The sequence below is a fragment of the Melospiza melodia genome, chromosome 26 (assembly GCF_035770615.1).
Source record: "Melospiza melodia melodia isolate bMelMel2 chromosome 26, bMelMel2.pri, whole genome shotgun sequence".
Classification (NCBI taxonomy): domain Eukaryota; kingdom Metazoa; phylum Chordata; class Aves; order Passeriformes; family Passerellidae; genus Melospiza; species Melospiza melodia.
This window is the reverse complement of record NC_086219.1, coordinates 4,539,022-4,556,366: the sequence shown is the minus strand read 5'-3', so window position 1 is coordinate 4,556,366 and position 17,345 is coordinate 4,539,022. Positions and strand designations below refer to the sequence as shown.

The 17,345-nt window shown below is 40.3% G+C and overlaps 2 protein-coding genes across 2 annotated transcripts; both read left to right on the top strand.

The window, feature by feature from the left end:
- The first annotated feature begins 673 nt into the window (after positions 1-673).
- LOC134429645 (arylacetamide deacetylase-like 4) lies at positions 674-5,795 on the top strand. The gene is made up of 4 exons (XM_063176899.1): positions 674-841; positions 3,181-3,397; positions 4,105-4,168; positions 4,898-5,795. Exons 1-4 carry the CDS (start codon positions 674-676, stop codon positions 5,667-5,669), a joined length of 1,221 nt encoding a protein of 406 aa, XP_063032969.1. The 3' UTR covers positions 5,670-5,795.
- A 5,108-nt stretch (positions 5,796-10,903) lies between these two features.
- Positions 10,904-17,043, top strand: LOC134429691 (arylacetamide deacetylase-like 4). The gene is made up of 4 exons (XM_063176959.1): positions 10,904-11,059; positions 13,295-13,511; positions 14,427-14,490; positions 15,572-17,043. Exons 1-4 carry the CDS (start codon positions 10,904-10,906, stop codon positions 16,347-16,349), a joined length of 1,215 nt encoding a protein of 404 aa, XP_063033029.1. The 3' UTR covers positions 16,350-17,043.
- The last annotated feature ends 302 nt before the right edge of the window (positions 17,044-17,345 follow it).

Below are 17,345 nucleotides of genomic sequence, written 5' to 3'. Positions count from 1 at the left end.
TAGAAAGAATCAGCACAGAGGCTTAGGGCCAAAATTCTCCAAGTCAAGGAGAAGTTTCCCTGTGCTAGCACAGCACCACTGGTGAGCCCAGAGCTCCTTGCTGCACACTCAGGCTGGCAAATAACTGAGAGATCCATGTGGATCTCCAAAAGCAAAATTCCTTGAGACTGAGTTCAGAATGCCTGTTCTGACTGTTCTGGCCAGCTGTCTGCCTCAGCAAGTGAGCAGGGGAAAAGAGCAGCACTAAGCAAAAAGCCTTGGGATCATCCTTCAGACCTACTCCAAGAGCAGAACCTCTGCAATTCCTGACCATGGAGACTGGAGCATGGCCACTCTTCCATAGGCTGTGAGACACTCACTGGTACACTTGAAAAACATCCCAGAGAGCTTTTCAGGCCCATAAAGAAGATAAAAAATAAACCCATTTATACAAAAGAAAGGTGCTTCCTGGAAGTGACTGTGCTTTGTATGAGCTTGAATCATGCCAAGTGCACTTGTCACAGCCGGATGTTTGCAGGCTTCCATTATCTGCCAGCCCTGCCTAAAGGAGCAGGGCAGGCGGAATTCTGTATGCAAATGACATGCAAATGACCTCTCTGTGGAATCAGTCTGGAGGATATAAATACTGACACAATCATTTCAACCAGTGTCTAATTATTCCCATCAAAGAACAATGGAATCCTATTATATTCTGGTTTTATTAGCAGGAATTTTAGTTGCTTTTGTATTGCTGGTTTTAATTGCAACTGATCATTTCTTCAAGGAGCAGATTCCTTCTGATGTTGACCAGCCAGCAAAGCTCCGCCTCTATCACTGTTTGTACACTCTGGTGGAAATTCTGGTGAGTCTATCATGCTCTGGGATACTGGGATTTTCAGAAAAGGAAAGACCTGAGTATGAAGATATGCATCTAAATACTGCAACTACATGCCATGGGAAGCACACAGTAACACAGATTTAAAGGCCAAAGGTTGATTTGGTTTCTGTTACCATGTATAAAGCAGCCAGGGTGAGGTGAGGTCTTTCAATACTGATATATCCATTCTTATGCTGCAATTGGATATTTCCATAATGAAATGACTGGTCCTGTGGATGACAGGAGGGCTGTTCATAACTTACATGAATAATAAGAACCCAAATTGCTATGTCTAAGTGCACTCTGATATCTGTAAGGCAATTTCCTACATTCTGAGCTATTTGCAGTAATTTTCTCACCCTTGTTTCTGTTCTTATTCTTCAGTGACTGAATTACAGAATTATAGTTAAATACCATATAATCAGGTAGGTTGGAAGACACCTCCAGAAGTCATCTAATTGAACCTCCTGCCAAAGCAGGTTTAGGCCTGTTATCACTTATTATCTAAGTACCTGTAAGCCAGACTCACTGTGCTGTGGGCTTTGCCATCACAGAAAGAAACAGCTTTCACCCAAAAAGCTTTCAAAGTAGGCAACAGCAATATGTAGGAGCAGCCTAAGCCCTGTCATGTCTGGCATGTAACATGTCAAAAGAAAGCCTGCAGGAAAATCAGAGTGGTTTCTTTGATGTTTGTATGAAGCTCACCTCAATTCTCTAATCCCCAGTTTTACAGAAAGAACACAGGAACTTGGCCCCACATCCTGAGAGGTGGTTTGGGCCATTACAATCTATTAAAGACTCAAGGGGGTTGCTTGAACTTACACAGCAGCATTCTCCAAATCCAGTTCTTGTCCCTTATTCTCCTGTGGTACTTTTCTGTCTTGTCTGCCATGAAAGAAGAGGCTGCTGTCCTCTCTTCCTGCTCTTTGTGTTGTGTTATATATAAACTTAATATAATAATATGACAGTAATACTGTAATAGGACAATGTTATTAAATTCTCTAATTAGTGAGTGAACAGATTCTTTCAGGTGATACTTGTAACCCATTTATACAGCTTTTAAGTGTCTGTTATGGAATAAGTGCATATGCTCTCTTCATGGATAATGCATTCCCTAAATTTCAGCATCCTTTTTCTGAATAGGTTTTAAGATGCATTTCACCATCTGCTATGCACTGAATCAATCCACTCACCTATTTTTCTTTCAAAAGCCTTTAGGCATCTGCTGGTACTTTGGGTGCATTCCTGGTTTATGTTTTTGCTCAGAGGAGCAGCCCACACAGTGAGGATTTCACAGATTTCTGTTTAAGTGCATAATGCTTTGTGTATGACAGGGGTGCAATTAACTTATCCTGCTCATCCTAATGAATGCTGTCCTTCCTGTGCCATAGAGCTGTGCCACTGCTGTGCCTGTGCTGTATGCTCCTGTAAAATCCTCTTTTTCCACAATACAAGACAGGCTTTTCCTCTCTTCTTCCACCCTACTTGTAATTTCTCAGAAAAGCAGCAGATAAGTGTGTACCCTCAACCAGAAGGTACATAAATGATGCTCCTGCTGCATCTGTCCACATCCCCTGCCATGAAGAGATCAATGACCATGTAAAGTGGAAGAGATTAGAGGAAGCCTCCTGGCTTTTGTTTTAAACTCCTCAGACAGATCTATGTTCAGACTAACTGTGCATATTGCACTGGAATTTGAAGCTTTGATGATAATTACTGTGGATTGAAAAGCACACTTCAGAGTGACTGACAGAACTCATCCTGCTCATCCTGATCAATGCTGCTCTTCTGTGCCATAGAGCTGTGCCACTGCTGTGCCTGTGCTGTATGCTGTATGCTTTTGTTTTAAACTCACCTAACCTTAAATATTTTAACTGAGGTATCTGGAGTACAGTTTATCATGGAGATGAACAGACACTTTCAGAGCATTATTTAACACACCCAAAATTGGAACCATCCCCAAAAAATACCTCTTTCTATCCACTCATTAGGAAAGGAGCCTCAGGCCTCCCAGCTTCCACACCTGAGCAAATGCCTGTTCTTACTTGTGGTAAATCCAGATCCCAGGAACTAGAAGGTATTTATATGATACATTTAATGGAACAAGTATTACAACATTCATCCCACAATAACGAAGATGTAAATTTTCATCTTCTTAACCAAAATCCCAAAGACAGTTATTTGTGGGAATCCTAAAACCTAGCAAATAACCAACCCAATTATGCTAAAGACAGTGTAGGAAAAAGTAGCTTGTGGCCTTTACAAAGTGGAAAGACTTGTATTCCCTTTAGTAATGTCTCATTTTTCCTGTTTTATCTATCTAGGCAAAGAATTTAAACCACTTGGGTATCATCAAGGAGCACACACTTATCAGGCTGATCACAGGGGGACTCCCAGCATGGCAGGATTCCCAGCTCTTCATTAAAGATCTGCATTTTGATGGGGTACCCATAAGGATTTACCTCCCAAGAGAACCATCTGCCAGCAAACGGAGAGGAGTCATCTTCATCCATGGAGGATGTGGCATTTTTGGAAGCATCAGTAAGGAACTGAAAGAGAAATTTGACTATTTAGCTTTTTAACTGCCTGTTTTTAAAAACTCCTGACCCTAAGAAGTGATTGAAGCTTAGTTTGAGAGACTGGAGATAGAAAGCACTTAGTGCTTATTTTTAATTTTTTAAACTCTCTAATCTGCACATATGTAATATTAAATTATTTTTAATGGGATACAGCACTCTTGATCATAGAACCATTGAGATCATAAAATGGTTTGGATGGAACTGACCTTAAATACAATCTTCTTCCACCTCCTGCCATGGGCAGGGACATCTTCCTCTATCCCAGGTTGCTCCAAGCCCTGTCCAACCCAGCCTTGGACACTTTCAGGGGTGCTTCTCCAGGCAACCTGTGCCAGGGCCTCACCACCCTCATAATAAAAATGTGTTCCTTACATGGAAACAAATTCTATCCTCTCTCACTTTAAAACCACTGCCCATTTTCTAATAGTAAAAATCATAATAATTCCTTATTTTCCACACAAGTCAATGATCTGTCTAAATGTATGAATTCTACAGCAAGTCCTGATGACCAAAAGTCTAGATTATTTTTATCCCAAAGAAAATCTGGGTACTCACTAAATAGGCAAGGGGCTGACAAGATATTGTAGTAATACGTCATAAAGATATAAGGGAGAATATTGACTGAAGTTTTCTAAGATGTTAATTACATCAACAACATTTGTGCTTCAGGGAGTTATGAAAGAATTTGCCGGTACATAGCCAGAAAATCTGATTCAGTGGTTGTGTCTCTTGGGTAAGTGAAATTCAACCAGTGCTAATCCCTGAATTAGAGAACTCTGCTGCTTTCCCCCTGCCTCTCACACACCCCTGAACTTACGTTTCTTTGAATATAAGATAAGAAACTGAGCTCTAGTGCTATCTTCCCCACACTGCTGTTATGTGGGAGCAAGCACGTGGCATGGAATGGCAATGGAAATACCTGAGCAAGGATTAGAGTTACGGGTTTGGTCATTGTACATGACCATCACCACAGAAATCATTACCTTTGTTTGATAATAAGAAATTATAACCCAAATATCAGATTTTAGTATTTTAATATATATTTAATATATTAAAATATAATAGATATTTTAATATTTAATATTTGTATTTAAAATCACCTGGGATTTTATAGAGTAAATAACGAGAATAAAATGTAGTATTTTTTAAAACCAGCATGGACCACTGTTTCCTACAAAGATGTTTTGATTATGGAAAATACATGATGGTATAAAGAAACCTTAATTTCCAACAAATTTTTCCATGAAAAACTTTACTATTAAGGGATTTTATTAAGTTGGGATGAATTGGTTTTCAGAAGGAAAGGAAGGAAAAGTTGTTCTGGTTTGCTTCAGCATGTAAAAACTTTAACCAAGATATAATTAATGCTGTACTTAATATTGGTTTGGGGGAGTTTTTACATGGGATGTGTTTCAGATGAGACACTCAGAATGTGTAACATTCTGCTTTTTCTACCCCTCAGGTACCATTTAGCCCCTGAGTACAGGTATCCAGCCCAGACTCTGGAATGCCTCAGCGCCACCGTGCACTTCCTGAAGACTGCAGACACCTACGGGGTGGACCCCGCTCGGATTATTGTTTGTGGGGACAGTGTAGGGGGCACGTTTGCTACCAGTGTTTGCCAAGAGCTTGTGCACAGGACAGATATCCCCAAGATTCGTGCCCAGGTGCTGATCTATCCATTTCTCCAAGCCCTGAACTTCAATCTGCCATCTGATCAGAAAAATGCTGCCGTTCCCTTCTTGTTCCGGGAGCGCGCAGTCCATTTTATTCTCAAATACCTGAATAAGGATTGCTCCCTGAAGGAACCAATTCTGGCTGGTTCTCATGTTCCTGGGAGTATAAATTTGAAATATAGCAAATGGATAAGTCCAGATCTTATTCCAGATGAGTTTAAACTGGGCTATAAACCACCACTGCCCACTGTGTTTTTGCCTCAAGTCCATGAAGAAGTGCAAGAGCTGTTTGAACCCCGGGTGTCCCCTCTGCTGGCAGAGGATGCTGTTGTTTGTGGTCTCCCTGACACCTGTATTGTCACCTGTGAGCATGATGTGCTCAGGGATGATGGGCTGTTGTACAAGAAACGCTTAGAGGACAACAATGTACACGTGACCTGGCACCACGTGGAAAAAGGCTTTCATGCTGCAGTGGGATTTTTTGGATATGGTATTTTCTCTTTCCCGTCATCAAATACTATAATTAATCATGCTGTAGACTTTATCAAAGGCTATTAAATAATTTTCTGGCATACAGTGCACTGGTATTTAGGAAGAGTGTGATTCAATTAAATTATTCAGTTAAATTATTCAATTAAATTATTCAATTAAGTATTTACTACCTATTTGCCCATTAGAATCAAGGCAAGAACTGATGACATTTGCATGGTCTGCTGAATTCTGATTTTTACTTGCTATTACTTAAGAACGTGATGTTTAGAGGTATTTTGTAAGCTTGCTTTGATGCTCTCTTCTTGCATTGTAAGAATTTGTGTTCTCTTCATATGTCAAAGAATAAAAACTCACAACAAAAAACATTCTAAATGTGTAAGTTAAAAACCCATACAGTGTGTGAATAATTAGCTATGTGCACATGCATGCACACCCAAAATCAGTGTGGCAATACCTCTGGAGAGTGGAGATTTTTTCCCTACTTTAGGAATGAGTAGTAACCACCATCAGAGTGTCTGTACAGACAAACAATAGATTTGCATTTATGTTTAAAATCTGAAGGAAGGAATTGGGTGTACTTACAAACCTGATTTTAAAGGGAAAAGGGGACAGGCAGGTTAGTACAGTCCATATGGTGATGAGATGGGTACCAGGAGGTACCTGAGACTGCAGCAGAGATGAAGTGAGGGAGAACTGCTCAAAAATAACTGAATGTGCTCTAAATTATATTCTATAAAGTTCCTTTCAGAGCAGCTGATTGTATTCAGCTTACCTGGCTTTTGGGGAGAAAGGATGTAAACAGCATGGAACCTGCCAAATAATTTCTGTGGATATCCAAAGGCAAAGAAAAACCTGAGGTCAACTGTTATCTTGTTGTAATTGTTGCATTGCTTATTAGGAGAGATCCACCCTTGCTAAACACAGATGCCAAAAATAATTGCCAATGCATGGCAAAATAGCTGGGCATACAATGCCTAGGAATTGTAAAATGTTGAATTGTTGTGCAACCACCTTGCCTTTATAAATCCATGCACACATGACTGTGGAAGGAGGTTAGTACATGTCTACTCCCTGCCAGGCAAACTGTGAGTAGGAAGAAGACTGTGGGCTTAATGTTCCATGTTGTCACCATGTTAAAGAATGCTGGTGACAGGTGAGCTGATTCACATCTCTGCAGCAACAAGTCACTACTCGAAGGTTCTCATTCTCCAGTCCCTCTCAGCAAAATGAATTTATATTTCTTCATGCTCTGTTGACACAACAGAGAGTTTATTTCTTTCATTTTTCCCATTCCAGGCAATTTGCTCTTCAAGCAAAGAAATGCTTCCAAGGGTAAATAATGTGATAGTTCCAAATGTTCCACTCTTTCGGGATTTCAGGATCTGCTTTGGTTATGAAGACAAAGGTTGGGTCACCAGCTCACACATTAGTAGCTGAAGCTGGCCTAACAGATTGTATCTGCTGTAAAAGTGTTGCAAGAAGTTTAATGATATTGGTGAAGTTAGAGAAGGTTGGCAAGTGCCAGAACTAAGGAGGTCTGTACAGTTCCACCTTGTATTTTGTAAGTTATGAGATGGTCACAGATGATCTCATGCTATTTTACACACAGTTCAGGGCAGCATTACACTCCTTGCCAGTTCAGCTACTCAGTACTTTTCTCTCCTTTATCAGTCTCTGGAATTACGCCTCATTTATCGGTCAGTGTCCAAACTTGACACTGATCTACTCCTGAGATTTTTCCATGGTCCTTTATCCATTGGTCTTCAATTTACTACAAATAATAACAAATTTAGCTTTGTAATATGTCAGCAGCATTATTAGTTCTCTTGATCATGTACTTCTCTTTAATGATGGGCTATAACCATTGAGTGCAGATGGGTACAGCAGATGCTGAAATAATGTGTTCTTTCTTTCATCATGACTCCCAGATTTTCTAAACCTTAAGAAATCACATGATCTAACTGTCTCCATGGAACTTCCTGTACTTTATTTTAATTAATTTAATTAATTACAGATCAGCTATGTGTCTTGTATTGCTAAGATAGAATGTTTGAAGACATAGTCCCCTGTCTTGGTTTGGAAAGGCAGGTGTCTGCTAAGGAAGGCAGGAGTATCCCCTGAAATGGAAAATGTAAACCCCCTCTGAATTGCTATGAATTTTAAATTAAGGGGCTCTCAGGCAAAAATATGGGAGCAGGAATAACAGGTCTCTAATATGGAAGAAAATAAAAGGATAAAATGAACATTGCAGTAAACTAAACCAACCCTGACAGAGTCAGAACCCAACCTGACACCCTGTGGGTCAGGCTGTTGGCAGCAGTCCCATTGGAATTGTGGCTCAGCCCTCCTGCAGTGTCAGGGCTGGCTCTGCTGGAGCAGGGATCCTGGAGAAAGGTGCAGTCTCTGCCTCTGAAGATCCAGGGGAAGAGGCAGCTGCTGCTCCTCTGGGAAATCCAGTGGAGAAGCTGTGCTGGTGTTCCAGAATCTCCAGATTATGTCCAGGTAGGAATGCTTGGCTCCTCCCTCTGGGCTCACATCTCCCAATGGGATGCTGCAGCTCTTATCAGCCATGGAGGGACATTCAATGGCTGTTATCAGCAGATGTCTTATCAGCCATGCAGTGACATTCAATAGCTGTTATCAGCAGATATTTTATCAGCTATGCAGTGACATTCAGTAGCTGTTATCAGCAGATGTCTGCCTGGAGGGAGGAGTGATTGTGGAAGAGATAAGGAAAACTGCCCACTGAACAGAAGACAACTGCCATACAGATGGCAAATTGAATACAATTTGCTTGTCAATCCAGGAGTTTTGGACACCAAAGTCATTCCTCAAAGAATTATGCAGCCAGAGACTGAGGACTGGCAAGCCCAGCTCCCTTTCAGGCTTCCAGCACCAGAGGGTTCTCATGCTCTGCAGAACCCAAAAGGAGCTTCTTGGGTCACAGAGCACTTTCTCTGGAATGTTTCCCAGTATCCCAGTGCAGACCTCCATTTACAGTGAGTTCCGTTGCCAGCTAATTAAGCACCATGATCCAGAGGCAGGGAATATTTTACATCTGCTACACCTGGCTCAGTATTTCTCCTTGCATGTGCAGCCATATCACAGAAAAAGAACAGGGAATGATGAGATTTCAGGCCTGGACATTAGGCTTTTCACTGGAAATTAATAAGAAAGGGAGTCCCTGGTAGGAGAAAATAGAGCTTGGCCTGGTCTATCCCCTGCTTTATCTCACAGGAGCAGAGACAATGTCAAAAAATTATCAGAAGCTAGAGAGAGCATTTATTTGAAAGATTATGTAGGGAATGGTTTCCTCAACCTTGTGAATTGCTGAGACTAAGCTTACACAGCATTAAGTACTACTCTGTACCAGGAATGCCCAAAGGGAAAAAGCACATTATTATTTCAAAAACCAGCTAGTTTGTTTCTTTGACAGCTTCCAGCACATCAGGTCTTTGTATGGAGCCCCTGGGGGTGCTATGAAGTCCAGACCTTGTCAAGGTGCCCTAATGATTCCAAGATCTACCAGCTGTGGGTGAATTGGCACCAAAAAGATTTAGAACACAGAAGAACCATGGGTGGCAAGAACTGCAGTACAAAGGATTTGTCACAGGTATCAAGCGCATTCTTAGATCCCCAGAAGGGCCAAATCTGGTGGGTATACTCAGACCACACCTCACCCACTGGGACAGCAGAGTTTAGCATAGGCCAATTAATGCCTAGCACTATCAAATGCTGAAGAAGGGAGCTGCAGTTGTGTTTTGTGCAACAACATTTCCCAATGCTCTTGCCTGAGTTGCAAGAAAGCTGAACGCTTTGTGCATTGCCATTTCCCAAGAGTGTCCCACTTGCCAGGCAATGTGCCTTTTACCTAAATCCCTTATCAACATGGACATCAAATGCCATTACCCAGAAGGATAAACGAAAAGGGATGTGATTTTACACTTACCAAATGAATAACCTTCTGGCAAGGGAGGGAAAGGCACAGGGACATTGGGAAATGAAAATCCACAAAGATTTGTTGGATAAAATGAAGAAACAGTTTGGAAGAAACACAGAGAGCAGAACATGGAATCAGCTGCTTCTCAGAAAGTGTAACACCAGACTCAAAAATGAACTCCAACCTGCTTATTCTAAACAGTTTCTGAAGTCAGGGATCAAGTCTGAGCCATTTCCTTTGCAGGTCATGGACTATGTATGCTAAAGCCCTGGGGTTCTCTGTCTTTAGTTTCATTTTATTCTACAATTCAAGGTCAGTTCATCCCTTATATTATTTTATTAGTATTTAAGAAAAAAAAATTACAGACTTATTTTACCCACACTGTGATTTTTCAGAATGAGAATGTGCTGCCTTCACAGGCTAAGCAGGCTGCTAAAAACACTGTTCCCAAAAGTGACATCACATGAGCTGTCCTTTACAGATATTTTTTGCTTCAAGTTAAATCTTTTCACTAATTATTTGTGTATGGGAAAATATGTTAGCTCCAGAGGAAGACCCTAGAGCTCACCACAGAAAAGAGTGAGCTGCTGATGTCTAGTCAGTGCTACTAGCCCTGACACCATGAAGTTCAAGTCTAGTTTTCAGCTGTTGGAATCATATTCCTACCTGGAATGACATCTGTGCATAGTATCTTCCTGGAAGACAGAGACTGCAGCACTGCCAAGAGGCAGAAAAAAACCCAAACAAAAATCTGCTGCTGCAGGAGAGGAGCCATTGAGGAGGATGAGGCAAGAACAGCTCCTCGGACCAGGCTGCAGCTGCCTCTGGGTCCACTGGACTCAAAGATGCAATGTCAGCAGAATCCAAAATCTGCCACACAGGTGATGAAACATGTTTGTGACACTGAGCCTCGATTTCAATAAAAGTCTGAAAAAGTGAGGCATGGAGGCACAACGATGCAAGAATCTGGGCAGCTCAGAAGATGATTACCAAGAAATGCTGTGCAGGAACTCACAAATAATAAAGACTTGCCTGTAACCAAAAACCAGAGAGACAGAACAAGTTTTTGTCTTCCCATAAACTGCCACTACACAAGTCATAGTTCTGCTGTGATGGGCACAGCCTTGCTCCTGCAAATGTGAAAACCCTTGTGCAAGCCTCTCCCACAACTAATTGTTACTGTCTAATTGTATGGTTGGTTACCACATGTTTTTATCTTCCTATTGGCATTTTTAAAACTGGATTATAACCACGACGAGAACAACTAATCCTATGCCTTTACCTGCAGAAGTCTTAAAGTCTGAAAAAGGGGGAGGAGGCCACAGCTGGTTCCTTCTCAGGCTCCTACCAACACAGCAAGATGGAACTTCTCTTGGCCATTTTTCTTGCTGTTTTGACTGGTATTGTGGCAATTGCTTTCTATTATGAACACCCCAAAGCAGAAATTCCTCATGGAATCAGTGAGCGCCGAAAGCTTTATGTTCTTCATTACTTAATGAACTTTGGGCTTGGTCTGGTAAGTAAACCTTAATTAAAGCTTGAGTTTTGAATTCTATTTCTGTTAGAGGGATAATGGTTTGGTGATGTTTTTTAAAATCAATGTTTAAATAAGTTGCAAATATGCAATTGGACTGATTAGGTGATGTAAGCAGATTCCTTCAGCTGTGCTGGGCATAACAGACTCCCCTCTTTGCTATACAGCACCAAAGGCAGTATTTGTGAAAGCTAAAATTGGGCAGACTGTGCAATTCCCAGTTTTTTCCTGAAGGTCTGTGTTTTAGCTTTTCATGCCTGCTGCCTCAAGGCACTGCTGGAAGGCTCAGAAGGTAACTTGCCCTGTGTATGTGGAATTTCTGCTCTGTATAACACCGTGCCTGCTTACAGAGTGAGCAGCTAAATGATGTCTGTGATCTCAGCTCTTCTCTGCAACTCTGTCATTCTCCTCCTGAGGCATCTGAAGAGAGCTGCCACATTCATCATCATTTGCCTTTCAATATGCCTGAACAACTTTCTTCTTTGAGACAGTACACATAATACCTAAAGTGACTTTCTGTGTCATTGTTTTTGGCACATTTTTGATCCTTCCTCACTTTTCATCCTTGTTTCTTTTCAAAACTAAAACATGACATGCACTTGTCTTTCTGCTTCATCAATCATCCTGAATTAACTGTCGCCCCAGTCATTTAGAAAACCCTTCTGTGATACCTAGACTAAGCTTCTTTTAGTTGTTTAAACTATGAAAAAAACCTGTTCAGTCTTTTTGGCTCGTGCATGACATTTCACTTCAATTCCATGTTCTAATGTTGTTAATTCTTCCGTTCTTTACCTGCCCCATTGCTCGGTAAGTTTTGTTTGAAGTCAGTGAGCTCCCAAGAAGGTGACTCACACCATGTCTCTGCTGCCACACCCAGGCCTCCACACTGCTTTTTAACTGTAATTTTTAACTTCTGATCTTACAATTTTGCATCCTTTCTGCTGGCCAGTGAGAGGCCAAGCACAAGCACTGTCAGACACTGCCTGAAAGGAGCAGAGAGATAAGGACATTAATGGAGGGTTAAAGCAAAGTTTAAATGCAAGTAGAGTTCAGGTCATGTAGCAACTCCTGCTATGGCTGTTGGGCAAATTACTTGTGCCAAATTCTTTCAAGGGCTGACAAGCCATGAAGTCAAAACTGCATGGAAAATTAAAGTGTACAAGTATATCCAGTGTTCAACTGGGACAAAAGGCAACACCAAAACACTGTGGTTGATAAGGTCTCCCAGGACTCCTTTTTTTCAGTATTTTCAAGACAAAGATGATCTCTTTATATTCCATGCAGATATAGCTAATTGCAGGTTTAACCTTTACTGTTACAAAATTATTAGTGTGAGGAAAGAAAGTACCAGAGGGAAATTGAAGAATAAATAAGTGAAGTTGTTTTCCCACAGGTAAGGACCAGGAGTTCTACAGAAGGAATCTATATGAGACTATAACTTTGCCACAAGACAATCCTTCCTGTGTATGGGATCAGCTCTGCAGATCACTTAAAATAGGATACCTACACCAAATTTAACTGAGCCACATGAGGTCTGTGAAATATGAGGTGAAAACCACAAGGACAGGTTTTTAGGATCTAAGCAGTGCAGACCTTTATATGTATAATTCTCATTTAAATGCATATGCATGAATAATGGCAGCACAACAAACCAATTAGAGATGTCTGCTGTGGAAGTAGTGCAAAATTGAATCCAATATAGTGGAAATACAGTGATACTGTCTCATATTTTTCATTTTGAGCAGGAATAGACTAGAGCAGGCTGCAAGTAAAACAGCTTATAGCCATGCAGATGCAATGGAGTAGATGAGCCCACAGTGACATAAGAACCTGAGGCTGAGTGTTTAGGTAAGGATCAGTGAGCTGTGAGATGTTCAAGCCTGGGTTCAAAGCTGTTCTTGGTCAGAAGGACAGAGATGTGGTAGATTGTATGGATCTTTTTTCCCCTCCAAGTCTGGGAAACAAAAGTCTTGGCTATGTTTCTTCATCCAAAGCTAAAGTTTAAAATACTGTAACTACTGTCTCTGTATTTTGTTCAGGTACATGGTTACTGAAACACCTGACAAGGTGAAGTATTTGACACCCTTTATCTACTATTGATAATTTGATTGTTTTCCTACTGAATTGACCATGGAGTTTAAAATTTTTCATTATCAATCTCCAGGTTAGATAGAAACTTACACTAATTTGGTCTCTTGTGGTTTCTTTTATTACCAGGCAACATTTTTGGACAAAGTAGGTGTAATCTCAGAGGTCCATCTCCTCAGGGTTATAATGGAGACAATACCACCATTAAAGGATAGTCGTCTTCTTATCAAGGACTTAAGGTTTGAAAGGGTTAAAGTGAGAATTTACCAGCTAAAAACATCAAACAAAAACCTAAGAAGGGGAATTCTTTATTTTCATGGAGGAGTTGGCCGGTTTGGAAGTATCCGTAAGTAACATAAATAATATGAGCTATAACTGCATGCAGCATCCAGAGTGGGTCAGGGAAGGCACCACGGGCATCATCTGGTCCCACCTCTCTCCTCCAGCAGGGCCATCCCACAGCACAGGGCACAGGATTGTGTCCAGACAGCTCTGGAATATCCCCTGTGAGGGGCACTGCACAACCACACTCCACAGAGTTCCTGATCTGATTTGCTATACCTTAAATTATAAGAGTTAGTAGGTTTAACATTGTAAATTAAAAAAAAAAAATCAGGACAGCAGAATCAATCTACTTACATGCAATAGGCATCATGTTAAATTGTCTTTATATAGATTGCATATCTAGAATGGTCTCTGATAGTTTTTTATATCTATTTTCTTCCTCTTTAGGATAAAAGTTGAAAATCTCCTTAGAATTTTATTTCTTACCTAAAGCAGCCAGTTTTTGTTCACAAGTGTGTGCAAGCTTGTATATGTGTATTGTGCTGTATGTCTTTATAGTGGAAAAACAAGGAAAAAACACATTTTGGAATGTGAATGGGAAAGAGATGAGATGGTGCCTCATGCACAAGAAATATTCTTGTACTGGATTTAGCAGACTTTTTGTTGTTTTTTTTTAAACTATTTTGCCCCTTCAAAATCACTTTAAAAGTGGCAGCGGTGGTGCTGTCTGTAACTTTTCAAAGAGGGAACCAAAACACTGCATTAGTTTAAATTCCAAGTTTCTTACTGGCCAGAAGATTCTCACAGCTGTAAGGGGAGGGTGAGCAATGCCCAGATCTGACCATGCCACATGCTACACATGCTCTGTAAGAGAGAGAATGCCATGCCATGCAAGAGAGAGAATAATTTCAGAATATTTTCATTCCATTTATTTTTAAAGCAAGCCACAATTCCAGTGAACTTTTCTGTTTCACAGGGGCCTACGAAAGAAAGTGCCGCTATTTCTGCAGGAAGACCAATTCCGTGGTGGTGTCTGTTGGGTAAGGGGACCCAGCCCAGACTCTGACCCTAGGTTTGCAAGCCTTTGCTGCAGTCAAGCTCCTTCTGAAGTACAATCAGTACCTATCCTTAATGATCCCATGCCTTTCACCAGCACTAATTCCTTTCAGGAAGAATTAGTCAACTAATCCCCAACTGTTTATTTCCAAATGAAATCCATTACAGTGATTTTATAATTTGTAGCGAGCACTAAGTCATAAGGATGTTTTTGTTTTCTAGAGCCCCATTCAAACCACCTTAGGCTCTTTCTCTTGAAAGTACAGTTGACCAGAACACTAAATAATTCTTTTTAGAAGTTCTGAAAAATACAAGAACCTCATGAGTTTAACATAAGAGGTTACAAGCCAAGCTTGACATATCCACTCTCAAAAGGAATTTATACACTTGACTCCATTGTCTTAAATTTTTCAGTAAATTATACTCACAGGCATGATGCATTTGCATGAAGAAATGGAACAAGGAAATCCACATTTAACTTGTAGTCAACCTGAGATGACCATTAAAAATATTTCTCTGATTAGCTGTAATACTTTTTTAAAAGAAACAATGTCTAAAAGTCCAGGCAAAGAGTTGATTACAATTGCACTAATTGCTATTTGTATCCTAAAATACTTGAAGAACCAATAACTCATTGATTCTGTTTAAAGAATTCAGCTTCCAGAACACTGAAAACCTTTCAGATTTTCATTATCGATTTTCTATGCTCATATTTCCTATGCTCATATTCTCTAACAATTTGTTGTTAAATGTTCATTTTCTGACTGGAATTAATGATAACTGATTGACACACCTGCCTTGCCAGCTAATTCCAAAAGAACTCTCATGTGCCTTCAGTCACAAGATAGGTAAAGTATTTTGCAAAAGTAGAACAGTGTACTAACTCTCTCAAACATGAACAGTAGCAAATAATACATCAAAAACACTAATTTGGATGAATTCTATTGCTGCAATTATAATCACAGAGTATTTTCCTGTCTTTTGAGAGAAATAAATGAATGACAAGATTCCATTGGGCCCATTCACTAGAAATGGCTGTGCTAAAACATTTTCACTCTTATTTAGGTATCGTTTGGCTCCTGAGCACCCATTTCCAGCCCAGTTTGAGGACTGTCTCACTGCTGCCATCCACTTTCTGAGGACTGCACAAGACCATGGAGTTGACCCTTCCCGTGTTGTCATCTGTGGGGACAGCAGTGGAGGGACACTCACTGCTGCTGTTGCCCAAGCACTGGTGAACAGAAGAGACCTCCCAAAGCTGAGAGCACAAATCCTAATATATCCTTTTCTGCAGTGTGTGGACTTAAATTTGCCTTCTTATCAGCAGAACAAAGGAGTCCCCATTCTGCTAAAGGAACGAACCCTTGTTCTTGGATTGAAGTACGTTAATGTGGACTTGGGCATCATTGAAGAAGTATTTAAAGGCTGCCATGTTTCAGAAGATAGGAGACTGAAATATCAGAAGTGGGTGAGTCCTGACTACATCCCTCATGAGTTTAAAACAAGAGGTTACAAACCAAGTCCAACATATCTACCCTCAAAAGAAGTCTGTGAAGTCTCTGAGCCCATGTTTGACCCTGTTTTTTCACCACTGTTGGCTGAAGACAGTGTGATTGCTCAGCTTCCCGAGACTTTCATTTTAACCTGTGAATTTGATGTGCTCAGAGATGATGGACTGCTGTACAAGAAAAGATTAGAGGACCATGGAATAAAAGTGACCTGGTGCCATCTGCAGGAGGGGTTCCATGGAACAGTGTTCTTAGCACTTTTTGGTAAGGTGGTAGGATTCCGCTCTGGAGCTAAAGGCCTGCAAAAGATTGTAAGTTTTCTAAGACTGTTGTAAAATTCCATTTCTTGTTTTCTTTTTTTCTTTTCCTGATTCCTTTCTCTTTTTGCTTACAAACTTATTTTTTTAAAATCCTCCATTTTCCTTTCCTTAAATCATCACCTTAAATTTCTGCATTGCATCTGTGTTCTTTCTACCCACTAATTTGATTGCATGATGGCCTTTGCTTAATTTTCTCTCAGGAGAGGCAAAATCAGGTGAATTTACATTTCTTTCCTCTGCCAGCTCTTCAGTTCTCTCTTGTAGCCATTAAAGATCTCATCCTTATAGCATGGGGTTTGCAATGTGGTCTGGTTCAGTGAAGTTCTGGTACTATCAGAACACAAAACCACATTTGAAAACAAGCTGGGGCAGGTAATAGGGTGTGGATCTACAGGATCAGTATATAAAGAGTATGGTTGAAGACTTAAGAAAGCCTGTATCTGGTGAGAGCTCAATTTGAGACAAGCTTAAAAAGAACTGAATGTAGCAGGATAAATGTAAACATAGACAGAAATGAAAGAAGGGGAAGAGAAGGAGAGGAAGAGAGGGAAACGGCTGGACTGGAACTACAGATGTTATAACAAGTATTGGTTAAAGAAAACAACATCTATAAAAAAAAATGCATATACATTTTATATATAGATAATAGATACATGGGAATGTAAAGTATTATCAGTTCCTTTACAAAGTGTAGACCAGCACTGCCTGATGCAGGAAGGACTCTCCCTTTGAGAGACAGTGTCAAGTGCCATTGGGGAGAAAGGAGAATAATTGAGAAAATTAAAAAAAAAAAATCAAAGTTCAGGTCAGTCTTAAACTGTTTACAAGAGCAAGGAAACCAACACAAAATAAAATGGCATTACAAAAATGTAAAGCTATTTTCTCAGCAATGACCTCAAGTATTGCCAGAAATGTCAGTAAATGTTTTACTTACACCATTCTGAGGTGAATGTATAATTGTAGAACAGTGTCATTGTTTCAGGTTTTGTTATAAACTTATGTCCTGAATTA

What these genes read in the sequence shown, in the direction of transcription:
- LOC134429691 (XM_063176959.1), top strand. Translation starts at nt 10,904, where the DNA reads ATGGAACTTCTCTTGGCCATTTTTCTTGCTGTTTTGACTGGTATTGTG. An exon ending in TGAACTTTGGGCTTGGTCTG is followed by an intron (nt 11,060 to 13,294) that starts GTAAGTAAACCT and finishes TTTTATTACCAG; the next exon opens with GCAACATTTTTGGACAAAGT. An exon ending in TCCGTGGTGGTGTCTGTTGG is followed by an intron (nt 14,491 to 15,571) that starts GTAAGGGGACCC and finishes ACTCTTATTTAG; the next exon opens with GTATCGTTTGGCTCCTGAGC.
- LOC134429645 (XM_063176899.1), top strand. Translation starts at nt 674, where the DNA reads ATGGAATCCTATTATATTCTGGTTTTATTAGCAGGAATTTTAGTTGCT. An exon ending in ACACTCTGGTGGAAATTCTG is followed by an intron (nt 842 to 3,180) that starts GTGAGTCTATCA and finishes TTATCTATCTAG; the next exon opens with GCAAAGAATTTAAACCACTT. An exon ending in TGGCATTTTTGGAAGCATCA is followed by an intron (nt 3,398 to 4,104) that starts GTAAGGAACTGA and finishes TTTGTGCTTCAG; the next exon opens with GGAGTTATGAAAGAATTTGC.